This window comes from Crassostrea angulata, chromosome 8 (assembly GCF_025612915.1).
Source record: "Crassostrea angulata isolate pt1a10 chromosome 8, ASM2561291v2, whole genome shotgun sequence".
In the NCBI taxonomy this organism is placed as follows: Eukaryota; Metazoa; Mollusca; class Bivalvia; order Ostreida; family Ostreidae; genus Magallana; species Magallana angulata.
In genome coordinates this window covers 45,785,425-45,802,615 of record NC_069118.1, presented here as the reverse complement: position 1 = coordinate 45,802,615, position 17,191 = coordinate 45,785,425, and the positions used below count along the sequence as shown (strand labels likewise).

General features: G+C 31.9%; 1 protein-coding gene across 1 annotated transcript; it reads left to right on the top strand.

The window, feature by feature from the left end:
• Nucleotides 1-217: 217 nt before the first annotated feature.
• On the top strand, nt 218-16,883 carry LOC128160453 (gelsolin-like protein 2). The gene is made up of 13 exons (XM_052823771.1): nt 218-371; nt 1,681-1,760; nt 3,181-3,254; nt 4,521-4,595; nt 7,331-7,402; nt 7,932-8,059; nt 8,205-8,313; nt 9,312-9,440; nt 9,600-9,686; nt 13,729-13,826; nt 14,682-14,760; nt 15,973-16,068; nt 16,610-16,883. The coding sequence occupies exons 2-13, from the start codon at nt 1,682-1,684 to the stop codon at nt 16,703-16,705; spliced, it is 1,122 nt and encodes a 373-aa protein (XP_052679731.1). The 5' UTR covers nt 218-371; nt 1,681; the 3' UTR covers nt 16,706-16,883.
• The last annotated feature ends 308 nt before the right edge of the window (nt 16,884-17,191 follow it).

Here is a 17,191-nt window from a genome sequence, read left to right as displayed (position 1 = left end):
TATTATCAATATCAGTATATATACCAAATCCTACAATGCACAGATTGTAGATTGAATAATACTGAATTTACTCCCTAACGCCTCATCCGGAAAGCTTATCAAAAGTACCTTATATTTCATATTTGACGGGAAGGCAAAACCGGAAGAAATATACTGAATCCAGGTTGAATCACTTTCTTAGTAATGAATTGACAAACAGTATAAAATCCTTGGGAAATACACGCTTGCAAAATAACTAGATCCGCTTGCGAAATATATGTGGGTCACGAGTGAATTAACATTTTTTTCCACTACGCTTCATTCTTTCGGTCCTTTAAATTTCGGTCCGCTTTATACACACCTGAGTTCAGGTAATCGGGGCGCACGAGCAGGTAAGCTTGGCACGAAATGTACAACTGCTTTGTCATGTAATGCTACTGAAATGCGTCAAATGTGCAGATATTTGACAGATTTTTTGAGAATGTTATTTATATCAGTTTATGTACATTGCGTAGCTGCAGATACTAAAACTGACATTGGTTTCGGGTTTGATTGAATTTTTGGGTCGAATGGTAGAAAACAGGGTAAACACTTGTAAATCGAGATATTATTATACCCGGGATATCAGTCGAGGACGATAAAATTCAATAGCCGATAGTGGTGTGCGTGCAGGCTTGTGATAAAAATATAAAAAGGAAAGAAAAATATAATCAAGAAAATCAATATTATTGATCAATTAATATATATAGCCTCTGCAGCGCTATTGGAAACTTTATAACGCAGTGTGATTAAGCTGTTTTCCGTTCTTCAACTATAGAAGGATCTGGCCTGTGTAAATGTATTCCTGGTGTGGTAACGATGTCTGATTTGTTTGTTGTTTTGAATTTCTATTTACATTTCGATTTCGTTTGGCAAATAGTAAAATGTACAGCTCAGAGATTAATGAGAAAAAAAAAGCCAGTATATGAACTACGTGAAGCATTGTTTATGATGAAAACGTTTATCTCGATAAAACAACCTTGATAACAATTACTAGAGATATTCCATTTGGTGAAGCATTTTTAATCACTTCATGTACGATAAATATTCAGAACTCGACAGGCGTACGTTCTAAACAGTTAAGTTTATGCTTAATTTAATTTAATCACGAATAAACGACAACGTTACATATATATACATGTTAATAATTAGAGTATTAAAAACAAAACAAAGATTTCAAACACAGATTAGGCTTAGTTTCATGTTATTGTTTTTTATCACATCTCTCTTTTTAATGACTTGTTCATGCGTGGATTTAGAAAATTCTATTTTTTTTTTTATTTCCATAGTAGAATTAACCAATATTATCCCGGACCCACTGGGAAACTTAAATATTGCTTAATTGTCACCCCTTTCCCGGAATAATTTTATGAATCCGTGCATATTGTTGAATTTTAAACTTATTATATATAATGTCCTTGTTTCTCAAATTTCGTTAAGTCATCATTATTAATGCATACAATCTACGCAGATTCACAAGCATGTTCTTCAAACAGAAAGTACACTTTTATCATCAAAGTAACTCATACATGAACACGTATCCGTCAACAAATGCACGCAAACAATAGAGTTTTCCATAAACAGGATTTCCCAGAAATCACCCAACCGTATGACTATATATAATGGTCGGCAGACTGAACTTTTTAACGTTATTTTGTTTAGAATGATCAAACAGAAACAATACGATTGGAAGGACAGTAACCTGGCCCTATTCGGCTCGGACACAGAGAGACAAGTCAAAAGTAAGTCCAAGTCTTTTTCTGGGTTTCTTTCTTTCTTTTTTTTTTTCTTTTTTTGCTTTAATTTCTTGGTTTATTTTCTTTTAAAGGGGGGGGGGGGGTGGAGTGAAAAATCAACTTTCAATATTCACACGCTTTATGTATAATTAGAAAATATATATGGATTCATTACAAGGATGTAGATACGTTCAGGAAGATAAAAAAAATTTAATATCATTTTCTATAAATATGTCATTTTATTCAATTTATATACATGCATTTTCCTTGTGTTAAAAACTTTAAAAAGGACAACTTACAGTAATGTAACGGTATCACTTATAAACATTGCATGGAAATAAATGTTACTTAAAAATTAAAAATGTTAGTTTCTAAACTAAGAAAATGATATTTTTAGATATTTAATGAAGTAATGAATTAAACGTGTATTTCATCGTCGTAATATCGTATCATTTTTATTTGTATTTTGTAAAATTGCACAGTGTTACGGTTTCTTCTTTTTCGCTTAACTGTAATTAAGTTAAAAAAGGAAACGGATCAAACTCTTTGACTTTCTAACTCTTGATCATATTTAAATGATATAAACATATGCATGTTAACGATAAAGTATACTAAGCCTCTAGTTAATCTGTTTCAAATACATATTCATTAAGAAAACATGACCCATCCTTAGCTGTCATACAAAGGGCAAAGCTTAAAAAGAAAATATCTGTATATTTTGCTTCATAACAAGGGGGGCAATGAAGAATAAATACTATATGTTCTGTCGCGTCTGCCTTGGTGATAAAGTAAAAGTACATTTTTCTTCTTATTTGTTAAGAATCTCATATCAAAAAAGAATAAAGCTCTTTACACCTTGGCCAGCCAAGAGTTTACGATCGACTGCGCTCCTCCAAAGTGATCCGCAATTCCATTGCAACATTTATAAAATTTTGCACAATATTCAATAGCGTTACGATTTTATTTTTCTAAATTTAAATCAGTTTCGTTTTATCTCTGCATTATTCAAAAGGAAAGACGGGCGGGGAGACGGGGTCAAAACACAGGAGACATTTAAATGCTCATATCCCATGCAATCGGTAGGGCTAGACTTACATGTAAACTTCTTGGAATTCAAAAGTTGTGTATGGTCGAGCAATTACTTGCAAAAAAAAACCCCGCAATATTCATATATAGATGTTATGTAATTCAAGGACATTGTTGTTAATTTAAGTTGCATGCATTGTGCTCCAAATCGAGAAAAAGCATGTATATCAAGTTTCTGTAGTGAAAGAATACAATATCGTAATTTTATCATACCTGAATATTTGAAAAGCATGTGACTCATCCATTTAGCATTTGAGTTAATGATTCATTAGAAAACATGTAACTGACATGTAATATCTGAATTAACAATAATTAACATTGATTAATTGTTTTGTTACAGAGGACTCTGCCGAGCAAGAGAAAGCTTGGAAAAAGGCGGGCCAAAAATGTGGACTACAAATATGGCGGATTGTGGTAAGGAGAGAGAGAGAGAGAGAGAGAGAGAGAGAGAGAGAGAGAGAGAGAGAGAGAGAGAGAGAGAGAGAGAGAGAGCGAGCGAGAGCGAGAGAGAGAGAGTTGAGTGTATTTGATAAACAACTTCAAACAATACCCTGTTCTTATATGCATCTCAGTTTGTTGCATGTCATCATAAAGCTTGTTGACTCATTACGTAAATTTACATAAAAGCATAAAATGAGTTTGCTAATTGTTACTAAATTTGGCATTATTTCACAAGTAGTATATCGTTTGAACTTTAATTGATTTTCATAGATTCAAGGAAGGCATTTTAAATCCGTTATTATAAAATTCTTAATTTTTACTTGAAAAATCATTAAACTTTGTACATATGATATACATGTAGCAAGATGTAGTAAAACAGTCGATGTCTGATGGCGGAAATTGTTGTACTTTAAAGTTTAACCTTTGTACTTCCTTAATTCTAATTGTACTTAGATATATAGTCAGGTGTGGCTCTACATGTACTTATACATTTACGTTGCTGCGTTGGATGGCAAATCAGGAAGTTTCCTAACGCCCAAGCACGCATTAAAAATTTCCGTAAAGATGACGAATACAGGATAACTAATCACGTTTTGATGATCTGTCTGCACTATGAGTTGACTGAAGGTCGAAATAGCTAGGTTTTGATTGCAGTTTTAAGAAAATTAACTTGAGCCACATTTTCAAGCTCTTGAAATGTACATGTAAAATTCTTCTGTAATTATCTTTTATAGTACTCATTAATATATTCACAAATAGAACACTTAAGCTTAGCATAATATGTTCTCAGTGACTCTATTTTTAAAAGTGTTAACGTTGTCTAATTAACATACAGCTGGATATAGAATTCAGAATTTTATGGGCTTTATGCTCTACCTACTTTTTCTCCCTTTTTTTGATTATCATTTTGAGCGTAATATTTCTGTCATCGAGATAGTTTTTATAAGAAATTACTTGCATTATAAATTCCTTCTGCACACAAATACATCTCTCTCTCTCTCTCTCTCTCTCTCTCTCTCTCTCTCTCTCTCTCTCTCTCTCTCTCTCTCTCGCTTTTTCCATGTGCGTTTGTGTGCGCGTCTGTTTTGTTGGTTTTTTTTTACTCTGGACCGAGATGTTAATGGATGCTTTGGATTTAGTTAACGTTTGAGAAAAGGTAGCAAAAATGAAATGTAACAACACAAATAAAAGTCATATTCAATATAACTTACTTGTTCATACTGCTTATCTTTTTTTTAGAAATTCAAAGTCACAGAATGGCCAAAAGAGGATTATGGGAAGTTTTTTGATGGCGACTCATACATCATTCTCAATGTAAGTTTACTTGTGTTGGCTGACACTTATTTTTTTAATCTACAACAAGAAAGCATTACTAATTAAATTTGTTCTTCGAATTCAAACCTTTTATTTAAATAAATATGTATAAATTGTGATTTTTTCCCTCTAAATAATGAATGAATTTACCATATCTACCTCAGCCACCCCTCCCTTTTACCCCCCCCCCCCCCCCCCCGCTTTACTGATAGCATTTGTAGAGTTAAGGTTCTTATCATACAACAAATTGGTGTCTAATGGCTGATACACTCTAATGCAATAACAAACCAACGTAGCCATGTATTAGGAAATCTTCACTGCGTGAGAGATCGATGAAATGCAATCCTTGAACCCTTTCTATTATCCTTTCCAATCCAATAATATTTCAAAAAGTTATCACTTGCTTCAGATATAAGGATGGGTTTTTGCAATATATATATATAAAAAATACTGACAATAATTTCCTTACAAAAAAATAAAAGATTGAAGTGTATTATTTCCTCTTTTTGGATTTGAACAATCACAATTGTGAACAAATAACCCTGAAATATGTGTAAATTATTCATTTTTAAGCTTTATCAAACTGGAGTACAATATTTATTGTTCAAAACTCATCCATGAAGATCAAAATAATGCTTGCCTCGCCGACACAAAGGTCAAACTGCGGACACCTGACATTATCCAAAAACCGAATCAAAACAAATTCATTCTTTCGCTGATTAAAGACAACACGAGTAGGTCGACATAAAAACCTGCCCCCCCCCCCCCCCCCCCCCCCCCCCCCCGCCTATTTCACAAAACAAAAAATTTCCAACTTACAAAATATTGTGATATATTCAGGCTTATATTGAACGTGGATCATTAAACAAATAATACATGTATAAACGATGTTCCACCTGTGGTTTTCCAGACACACAAGTAAACATTTTAAAGTACATTGTCATCATGACCAAGCAACATACTATGTCAATAAATATTTGATCTGTTGTCGTTCGCTTACAAATTTAGAGACAAACTTCGCTTTCAATGCTTTTAACATATGTCTTATGGATCATTAGTAAAATTATATTCAAAATGAATTTTAGTTCTCAGTATTCTAAAAAAAAAAAGCCGCACGGTGCGTGTTCATGCTACTTTTAATATCAAACCACATACTATATGTGTATGTAAAGGAATTATCAAACAGATCACTATTGTCCTCAACTGAGTATAGTATGGTTTAAACATGTATACACTACCTGCATCTCTCTCTCTCTCTCTCTCTCTCTCTCTCTCTCTCTCTCTCTCTCTCTGCTTCACTTCATATGAACTGTACAAAATTGTATTACAAGTATTAATTTGCACTAATCTAAAGATTATAATATGTTTTACGGTGTGACCGTTGGGGCGAGCGCAGAAGGAGCCATACATCTGTCATCATTGGTAAATGCAACCCGTGGACTTAACCAAACCAAAAAACTGTGGCTTTGTCTCGAAAACTTTTACCACCGCAAGGAACCTGAGGATATCAAACTTTTATTCCAATGGTCCCTTCCTAGGCTTATACACTTAAACAAAAAACTACCACTGAGCATTAATAAAATGTTAAACAGACTTATAAAAATATTTTGATAAACACAAAGCCGGTTTTTTAATTTTTTTTTTTTATCTTTTCTTTACCTTTTAATAATGATAATTAAAATCAATAAATTGTGTGTCTGTGTTATTTCTCATTTTGTTCCTTGTTGTTACCGGTGTTTTAATTATTTTCCTCTGTGACATCAATTTTGTTTTTTAATCTTTTTAATTTTTGTACGCTATATTAGCGTTGTAGACATATGTGCCCTCCCCCTCTTTTTAGTGTGTGATATCCAATATTATTGAAAAGTTTGACCACTTATGCAACTATAACAAATACATGTAGATATTTTATCAGTTTAATTTTTTTCTTTTATTTATTCATTTCAAAATGACGTAGCTACACGTAGATCTAATAACGATTAGACTTTTCTTGTTTAATAATTTTTTGTCACCTCCCTAACGTATACAATGATTGGATCAATATGACAATAAATTTAGCATGGAACTTGCATGTGTATTTACTAAGCAAAAAAAAAAAATCATCAAAACAAAACTAATCAGCCAAAGAGTCACCGTTAATAGCGAGCGCAGTATCAGTATTAACGGTGACTACTGAGTACTTCCTACACGTTACATTCAGTACAGATGCTTGATTCACCTCTATATGTATCGCGGGAATATAAAACGCGAGATCACTGTGACGTCATACTTAACTTTTTGCGCTCGACAGTTTTCGTAAATTGTCGGACGAATTCGGGGAAGGAAATGACGTCATAGGTACAGTTTTTTACGTAAGCATATGTGTTGTTTACTTTAATGTTTTTAAAAGGATTTTTTATTGTTAAATGCAAATGATGTATGCGATTTACAGGTAAGAATTTTCCTTAGAAACGCTTCCTGTTCCATCATGTTGCTATGCACCGCAAAGGATCACTGGGATAGTAGAACGTTTTCACGTGGCCTCATAAAAATTTCTTTGAACAATGTGCAGATTTCAACTCAAATTTCCTCCGTTCGTACACGTTGTCTATGGAGCTCGCTACGCGAGCGGCGCTTTGCGCCGCCTCGCTGCGCTCGCTATTATATATCTCTACAAATGCATCAGTCACTTGTTATGTCATGTGTACATGTACCTATGTTGTGAAAATGAAAACAAATGTTGTGTTCGTCACCAGACTTACAAAGAAGAGAGTTCCGAGGCACTTCTCTATGACGTCCATTTCTGGATTGGGAAATACAGTACTCAGGTTGGTGTGACAGTCAACGTGATACGGGGTTATTTCACTCATGTTTATAACTATATATCCCCTATACTTTCTTTTTACCATATTTTTTTTTTTTTTACCTTTAAGACTTTCAGTGATACTAGTAATCATGTAAAAAATAGCTCTCATATTAAATTTTCTGGTTAACATCATAATTCTATTTATTGGTTGACTATATTAATGTAATTTCTAATTTGGTTGTTAGATCTAATATTTTGTACAATTGCATGCCTGCAATTTAATTATTCATATCATACAAAAGGGAGCATTCATAGTTAATTCAGATAATCAAAAGATTAAAAGATTATGTCATAGTTGTTCCAGTTAATTGTTTCATTGTTTTGTTATGTAAAGTGATATCTATACCGACAAATCTTACTATAATTAATTTTAGGACTTTTGTATGTATATAAAGTTAGTTAATCAGTTATTCAAACTGGTTAACACTGTTAAATAGATTATAATAAAATCAATATTAAAAATATTTTTTTTTTTAATTCTCCAATCACAGGATGAATACGGAACTGCGGCTTACAAGACAGTGGAGCTAGACACGTACCTGGATGACGTCCCCATACAGCACAGAGAAGTCCAAGGTCACGAGTCAGACCTTTTCCGGTCCTATTTCAAAGAAATCACGTGAGTTTAAAATATTGATAATAGAATAACTATACAATATTGACTGGTTAAGTAATAAAAAAAATTATTGTATCAAAAAGTTTGTGTCTTAATCCTGTTTACTTATTTTGCCACCTTTCACCTTTTTTCGTTAAACTTTTAACAGCTATCTACATGGCGGCGCTGACAGCGGTTTCCGGGCGGTCAAACCGGAAGAATACACGCCACGTCTGTTCCATTTCCATGGCGACAAGTTTGGAGTCACTGTGAAAGAGGTAGATAAAACGAAGCTTCCTATGTCAAAATTCGACAATAACTCAACTTTAAATAATGCTTGGCTTCCCAGAATTCTGTTTTTATATACTGTAGATTCCTGATTAAACGCGAGGAATTAATATCCGCGTATAATAGCGAGAGGCAAATCTTGCTGATTTTAAAATCGCGCTTTTATTTTTCGGGCGGATTTGAACTAAATGGAACTATGATAAAAACTCCGCTTTCACGATTTTATGTTCTCGCGATTTGATGCAAAATTGCCGAATCGCGGATATATAAGTTCTCGCGTAGGAGAAGGAATCTGCAATATGTTAATCTGAAATTTTAAAAAAAAGGGTTGCTTTGATTTTTTCCCAGTTTGTAATAAGGATTACATTGTGTTTCATGATGTCATTTACTAGTATTGTAAAATCACCAGAAGCTGACTCTGTCAAAAACAAAATATTAAATGATAAAAACTTACATGTATATGCAATCTAAGTAAATCTGGAAGCGCATTCATTTTGGCAGGAATGTCGAATATTGGATACACCCAAATCATGTATAAAACACTCGTACGAAGCACAGAGTAGTGAAATATCTAAAACATTGATTACTAAAAGAATAATAATGTTGTATGAATAATATTTTTTTTTCACATTGGTATAATTCTTTTACCAGTTTTATATTCTGTCATTGTGATAATGGAAATCTGCGTTAAGCTTTGTATACATGTAAAATGTTTGCAAATCTTACATCAAACGGGGCATCTAAGTGAATCTTAAAACAATCCTTTTTTTTTTCCAAAATATCATTTTTAATAGAATTCTTGACAATCTGCTTTAAAACAGCACATGGTTGGTAAAATTAGTGTCGCAAGAAAATCTAAATTGCCGATGCGAATATAAACTGAAGAAATACACGGCTTCAATTTATTTGTTTACAATTATTTTGTTATACATGTATTTATCATGTAGAAAAAAGAAGATAATAGGGTTATATTTTTTCAAATCATCAGGTGGTTCGGGATAAAAGCCGATTGGATGACACAGATGCCTATATATTGGACCTGGGTCTCACTATTTACCAGTGGAACGGCCAAGGTTGCAACAAGGACGAAAGATTTAAGGCAATTATAAATAAATACGTTAATAGTGAAAAAATTAAAAAACTACTTTTTGCATTAAAATTGATTGATAGCTTAATACATGGATTTAATATCGCATTGCATTATGTTTATGAGAAAACTTTGTGCTCAATTTATATAGGAACGATCAATTAATTGTTTTTTTATCGATACAACTAGGCGTTGCAGTATGTTAATAAACTGAAAGAGGAAAGAAGTGGGAAGCGGATTCAAGTAGAAGTAATAGATCAAAACTCCAGTGATGAGGTACGGCAGATAATTATACTCTAAAAGCATATATTTTCGTAGGGTCAAAATTTCGTTGTTTAAAATTTTAAACCAAATAAGATTTCATTGGCATTTAATTTCGTCATATCGTAATCACTTCGAATTAATTTATACTTGGGTTAAAAATTCGTCATGGATTTTTTTTTTTTTTTTTTTTTTTATGTATATATATATTTCATAACATACAAAAGAGATTTTGAGGCAAAACCTCCACAGAGGCCCTCTAACTATTCCTCACCTGGGGTGCCAGGGGCCCCCTGGATCGGAAGTTTGTTATATACAAAACATTTTTAAATATAATCATAAATTGAAAAAGTTTACATTCTTATATTGATATATGAGACATAACATACAAAAGAGATTTTGAGGCAAAACCTCCACAGAGGCCCTCTAACTATTCCTCACCTGGGGTGCCAGGGGCCCCCTGGAACGGAATTTTGTTATATACAAAACATTTTTTATATGTAATCATAAATTGATAAAGTTTACATTCTTATATTGGTATCTGAGTCAAAAGTAGATAAAACTGAGAAATAAGAATATACACTGTACGTGTCTATAAATATATGCATATAATGCCTTTTTAAGCATACGTATGCGTAGTTATATAAATATTCTGATATATAATTATGTTATATAGTTCAAAATATAAATATGCAGTATAGTAAGGTATAACAAAGCAAGTGCAAAGTAGCAAAATATAATGTATTAATACATGAGCCACTCTCTTTCAACCGGAGGTAGCATCCCAACACATCTCCAGAGTCTCTATAAAGCTACCCCCGGACTGAATTACCTACATGGTGGCTGATCTACCATGTAGTGAGTTTTGTACAATTATAGCTTTAAATATAATTTTTTAAAGAAGATTCCATCACAGGTCTTACGCATATATTTTAAAACATTTGAGTAGATCAAAACAGAATCTTTTACCGCATAAAACAAAGATTGTTCTGTTTCTTCAGTGTTCTCAAGTCGACAGTACATTTTATGTTTATATATTTTATATGAAATAAAAGAGAAAAGTGGGTTGTACACTTTGATTGTGTTGTTTTGTGATGAGTAAAAACCTATAATCACATGTTTCCACTGAACTTGAAAAGTTACAAAATCACTGATTGCATTCCATATTTTCTGAACATTTTTACAATCAAAAATTAGATGTCTTATATTCTCTGTGTCATTTTGACACACTTTACATTTTTTATTTACTTGACTATTCCATTTGCTTAAATACAAGTTATTACATAAAATGTTATTAAGAAGTTTATAATTAAATTCTGCTATTTTTTTTATCTTCCATTGATTTTATTTTATTGAAATAGATACGTTCCCAATCTGACTTCGAGCTAATTTGGAACTCGTTACTTAATTTTTGCTGTGAACATGAGATTTGAAATTTCTTATTTTTTAGTATGGAATAAAAAAAAAAAAGGTGTTCTGTTTTTCTGGAATCAATTTATCAATCTCTAGATGAATGTAATTTTTCTTTGAAAAATCAAAGTTTTTTTCATATTTCCTAAATACTTTTTGTAGTATGGTATATTCACAAAGCCAATTACTTTTGTTATGTATAACAGTTGCAAAATCATCTAAGGATTTTAGTTTTCCATTTGTATTGAAAAGGTGTTTTGTAAATAAAATTCCACTTTTTATCCAATTTTTAAAACAAACAGTTTTGCCCTTGTAAGTAAAAGAGCTATTAGACCAAATAGGTTGCTTCAAAAATGATTCTGTAGTTTTAATTCAGGTCTCGTTTTGCAAATATTAAAACACGAAAAAATTTCTTTGTAGAATTGGGGCATTTTTTGAACAATATCGAATTTCTTAATTGATATTTCTGATGTGATAGAGATAAAGCGAATGTCTATGTTTAGTTCTTTGAAAAAGCTGTTTACAAAGTCGTTTATAGCATGTTTAGTTTCTAATAATCTTGGTACCCATGCAGCTTTTAAAGCTTTTAATTTTGATTCAATGTCTATTAAACCTATTCCTCCGTCTTTTATATCCCCTATCACAGTATTTCTCTTTATTCTATCATGGTTGTTCCATAGAAATTTAAAAATTAATCTATTTATATTTTTTATATAGTTTTCTTCCGGTAATTCTAGTATTGTGGATAAATATATTAATTTCGGGACTGCTAGAGTATTTATTATAGAGCATTTACCAAAAAGTGTTACTTTTCTTTTCTTCCAAGATTCAAATAGTTTTTCTATGTCATGATAGACTTTCATCCAATTTTGTGTATAACATTCTGTTTTGTCGTGGCCTAGGTATATGCCTAGGCATTTTACGTGCTTTGAGACATTAATTCCGCTTATGGTTTCGTATTGATCTTTTAAAGTACCCAAAAGTATACATTCCGTTTTGTTTAAATTAATTTTTGACCCAGCATGTTTACCGAAGACCTCGATTGTATCAATTGCATGTGCCAAAGATTCAATATTTTTAAGTGTTAGCGTCATGTCATCTGCATGTTGTATATTTTTAATTTCTTTATCTGAATTTCTGTGTTTAAACCCCTGAATATTTACATTATTCTTAATTTTTGCCGATAGGATTTCCGCTACAAAAAGATATAGAATCGCGGATATTGGACACCCTTGCCTGATTCCTCTTTTCATCTGGCATGTTTTTGACATCCAACCATTATTTTTTAATCGAAAGAGTGGGTTTTTATACAATATTTTTATCCAGTTTATGAAGCATTTCCCAAAATTGAATTTTTCTAGGGTTTTAAACAGAAAATTCCATTCAACCGAATCAAAGGCTTTTTCAAAATCTAGAAATAAGAGTATCCCTTCCTGATTGTTATTTTCGCAATATTCAAAAATGTCTAAAATCAATCTTGCATTTATACCTATAAATCTACCTTGAATATACGCTGTTTGTTCATTGCTGATGTTTTTGTCTATGATATTTTTTAAGCGTCGAGCGAAGATAAAAGCGATTATCTTATAGTCCGTATTTGTTAAGCTGATTGGCCTGTAATTTTTTAACAAACGTTTACTTCCCTTTTTATGTATAAGTGAAATAACTGAGAGTTTTTGTGTGTAGCTCATTACGTCATTTATGTATGTTTCTTTCATCATACCATAGAATATGGTAGATAAATCTTTCCAAAAACTTTGATAAAATTCATTTGGTATTCCGTCTAGGCCCGGGGATTTATTTGATTTTAGATTCATCACTGCATCTTTACATTCTTCAAGTGTTGGAAAACTATCACAAATTTTTTTATCGTTTTCTGTTAAGTGTTTTATTTCACAATCATCTAGATATGAATTTATTTCGTTATCGGGTATTGAGTTAGAATTGTATAACTTTTCATAAAATCTGCACATTTCTCCTAAAATATCACTGGTGGAAGAGCGAATTTCTTTTTTTCTGTTTCGATTTCATTTATCACATTGTTTGATTGATGTTTTTTTTCTAGTCCTAAAAAAAAATTGGTGTTTTTTTCACCCTCACCCTTGTCATGGATTTAATTTTGTTGATTTATATTGCCAACGAAAATAACGAAATTAAATCACCAACGAATATTTCTGCATCTACATTTCCATTGCCGTTTTTTTCTACATCGTGCGGACAGAACTACAAGTCGCGATCGGAATTAAACATAATAAAAATATCAATTAAACAATAGAACAAAATATACGCATTTTTTGGAAAAAAAATACACTTTTTTGGTTACGTTTTAAAGAAAGTAGTATACATTGTATATCATGTCATGTCAGTTTATCGACAAACAGACACAAGTACAGAGTAACTGATAAATTAAGTTGATTATATAAAGTAAAAACTTTTGAAAGTGTGCCATTATTCTAACATCTAATCGTTACAAAACATATGGATAACTAAAAACAAAATAACCTAAAACAGTTTAAACATGTTTAATGAACGAATTTACGAGGACCTTTTTGCGCATTAACTTAACATGCATAAATAAACGGATAGACGGAAAACAAAATCAATAACGTAGAATACTTTTAACATGTTTTAACAAAAACAATTTTAGGAGGACTTTTTGCGCCATCTGGACGGGGGTAAGGAGGAGGACCAGTTTGACAATTCTTCTGATTACGAGGCCGGGGACAAAACCAAGGAACTGTTCAGGTTTGTAAAGCATTATTTCTGTTCGAAAAAAAGAAACAGTTGTTTAACTTTTCAGGACAGGTTTGGGGCTTCTTTTCCTTATAAGAGTATAGCCTAGCTAAGGATTCACGTATGGTTAAATGCATAATGTGTAAATTATTAAAATGCATCAAGTAAACAGCAATATCATTTAATTAAACTGTTCACTAGGTTAGGAATATTAGAATTTGGTTGCTCTAGTGGTCAGATTCTATTAAGCTAGAAGGGCTGTATAAAAATATGATTGTATATGATAAGTATGATTTTGTAATCATCGGCAAATTTTTTAATCAAACAAGTTTTTATACATATTGAATGGCTACTTTTATCCTCACAATTGGTTGCAAATGTTTGGCTTTTTATTTCGAAGATACGTGAATATTGTTATTTTTTTAGATTAGTAATTGACTTCTTTGTAAGTTATACATTTTTTTTACGATTGATATTTTTGGTGCATCTTTATTTTTGATTCCACATTATTTGGCCAAAAAAAAGAAAGAAAAAAAGCAAAGACAGTCTTAGCAAATGTTCATGACATAAATCTAAATATGAATAAAGAATGATTACTAGAGATACAATTTAATGAGCTCTTGCTAGCTCCCGTATTTTTCATAAATCGCTACCCTGTATGGGATACTGTTAGTCCCTCACAGCGACGTATTCATGATACAGGAGCGTAAACGATCTATGTTGCAGAATTATTCAATAATTCAGACAGCTCTTGTGTGTTAGTGTAGTATAATTAAGACAATTGCAAAGGTTGAACTGTCCTGCTTTCTAAAAAAAAGAAAATCATGTAACAGTTCTTCATTTTTAATTTACCTTTGTTTCTTGTAGACTATCAGATGCAGAGGGTTCAATGAAATTTTCACCAGAAAAGAAAGGAAAAGTATCAATGGGCGATTTTGATAGCAAAGTAAGGCACATTAAATTGTTTACATATAAAGATTCATCGACCCCTTGACAAGAACGATAAATCGTACTCAAGAAACGACAGAAATTACACTTCTCATGTTCAACTGCTATTCATCAAACTTTGATACTCAAGGTTTGCTGAAATTAAATTAATCATTTTTTTTTGCGGGGAGGGGTCCATTAAGCAAACTTTTTTAAAAGTGCACAAAGGGTTGATGAACCTTAAGACTGAACCTCTTTTATTGATGTTTCTTATTACACGATTCACAAACTGTAATTTGCACATTATTTTTTTTTATAGCTATAGGAAATTACGTATTTTCCTGATGGCTTATTGTAAGGATAAAAGTTAAATCCCCGAACCAACTTAAAGATGAAGCTGTCCTTTTACCGACATATATTTCGCTGACGTATATATCAAATTGTGGCAGTAAAAATAATATCCATTTATCACATTTTTTTTTTACCAGACTAAGTGTTACCGTTGAAATGCTATTAATAAATAACAATATAGTTGCATAACTTGTAATTTCATTTAAAAAAAAAATGACATGATCCCCTAAGCCTTTTATTAGATTTTTTGCTTTAAATTGAAATTGCGAATCAACTACGTACACGTACATGTACAACACTCTTGTTTGATGTCAATAAATAATTTTATGCCTCCCCACTTTCCTACCCACACATCAAACATGTCAATATAGTCATGTAAATATTTTTTGTTTTTAAGAGAAGGTACCTCTCTTCGAAAGACGGTCCTAATACATGTATAAGATGTCAATTCTTCATGCAGTTATTTATCAAACATGTATTTGCTTTGTCTTACTTTTATTCATTTTTAATAATGAACACAATAAATATATATTACGAATCTTATTAAATATCTCTAATTTGTGTAATTGTCATAGTATCCTCGGCGAAAAGTACATCTATTTGTTTTTTTTTTGGGTTCAAAGACAGAACAATTACCTTAGGCATAATGTCGCTCTTAGTGCAGTTCTATAAACATTGCTTGGGTGGCCAATAAATTGTCCATCAGGACTATCCAAAGATTTTATAGATAACAACTTTTAATTAGCTGAAACCTAACATCTACTGAAAGATCTTACAACATAGTTAAGTTAACTTTTAAAATTGATTGTAATATTTTCCTATATCTTAATGCAAATTTCTTCTTTTAAACGAAATTTATTTGATATGATTTTGATTACAGGATGTATTCATTTTTGATACAAAAGAGGAACTCTTTGTGTGGATTGGAAAAGCCACAACCCCAGCAGAGAGGAAGAATGCGATGACCTACGCTCACGTAAGTGTCGGCTTCAAATCAATTCATGAACAATTACACCATCTTCTCGAACCGAACAGGTCTGATCAAATTTTTTTAAAAATGCCCGACAAGAGTTGTAGAAACACTCGGTACAATTTGCAACTAAAACAACTTAATATCTGCGCGAAAATTAAACTCCAGATGAGGTTCAATTAATTGATCAGTACAATTATTGTCATTTTCCATTAAAACAATATTAACCCTAAAACCTACGTGTTAGTTTATAAATTCCATTCATGCACATATCTAAAAAAAAAACAAGGGGGGGGGGGGATATCAGAGGAATAATCTTTTAAGAGGGAAAGGGGCAGGGAGTGTTAAATGCCTATTTTGGTATCTTTACCAATTTGATAAGACTTAGTATAATTTCTTAAGACAGGGGAGTAGGGGAGAGGGAGGTGGACTCCTTGATTCCCTTTTTAGATCTGTGCAAGACATTCTTACACAGAAAAGTTGCTGTGAATTGTAATAAGGGATTTATTGAAATTGAAACGTTGATAATTTCGGTTTGTTGTTGTAGAATTATCTGATGAAGAGTGACCATCCACTTCTTCCAATCAGCTGTCTCAAAGAGGGACGTGAAAACAGGAACTTCTCTGCTGCACTTGCGGCTTAACTGTCAGAAAAAAAATGTTTTTCCACACATTTTGACTTTTTCAACTTTGTCTTCAATCAAAACTCATATCATAACAAAAGTTTCATTTTTCTGTGTTATTATGTATCCATTTTCTATATTATAGTATATATTTGTTGTTGATGCCCACTGTTATAAATAGATCATTACTTATCATATCGATGGTTTTTTATTTTGTTGTTTTTTCACATGTTTAAAATATTTTCTTCATTCATTCAACCTTATGATAATAGCAAATCCGAAAAAAAGACTTGAATTTGTACTTATTTTGCAGCTGTTAATAAAAACACCTTTAGTTTGAACTAATTTAACAAGAGCTGAGGTAGTTGTGTCAAACAGCAATATGACGTAGGCCTGTCTATTTCATTGCTGGGCACTCAGTTATGGTTCTTTGAAATGAAGAGGATTTGTCTGGCTACTATGCTAGGACTACGCAATGTGTGCATATTTCGCTTAAAACCAGCGTTC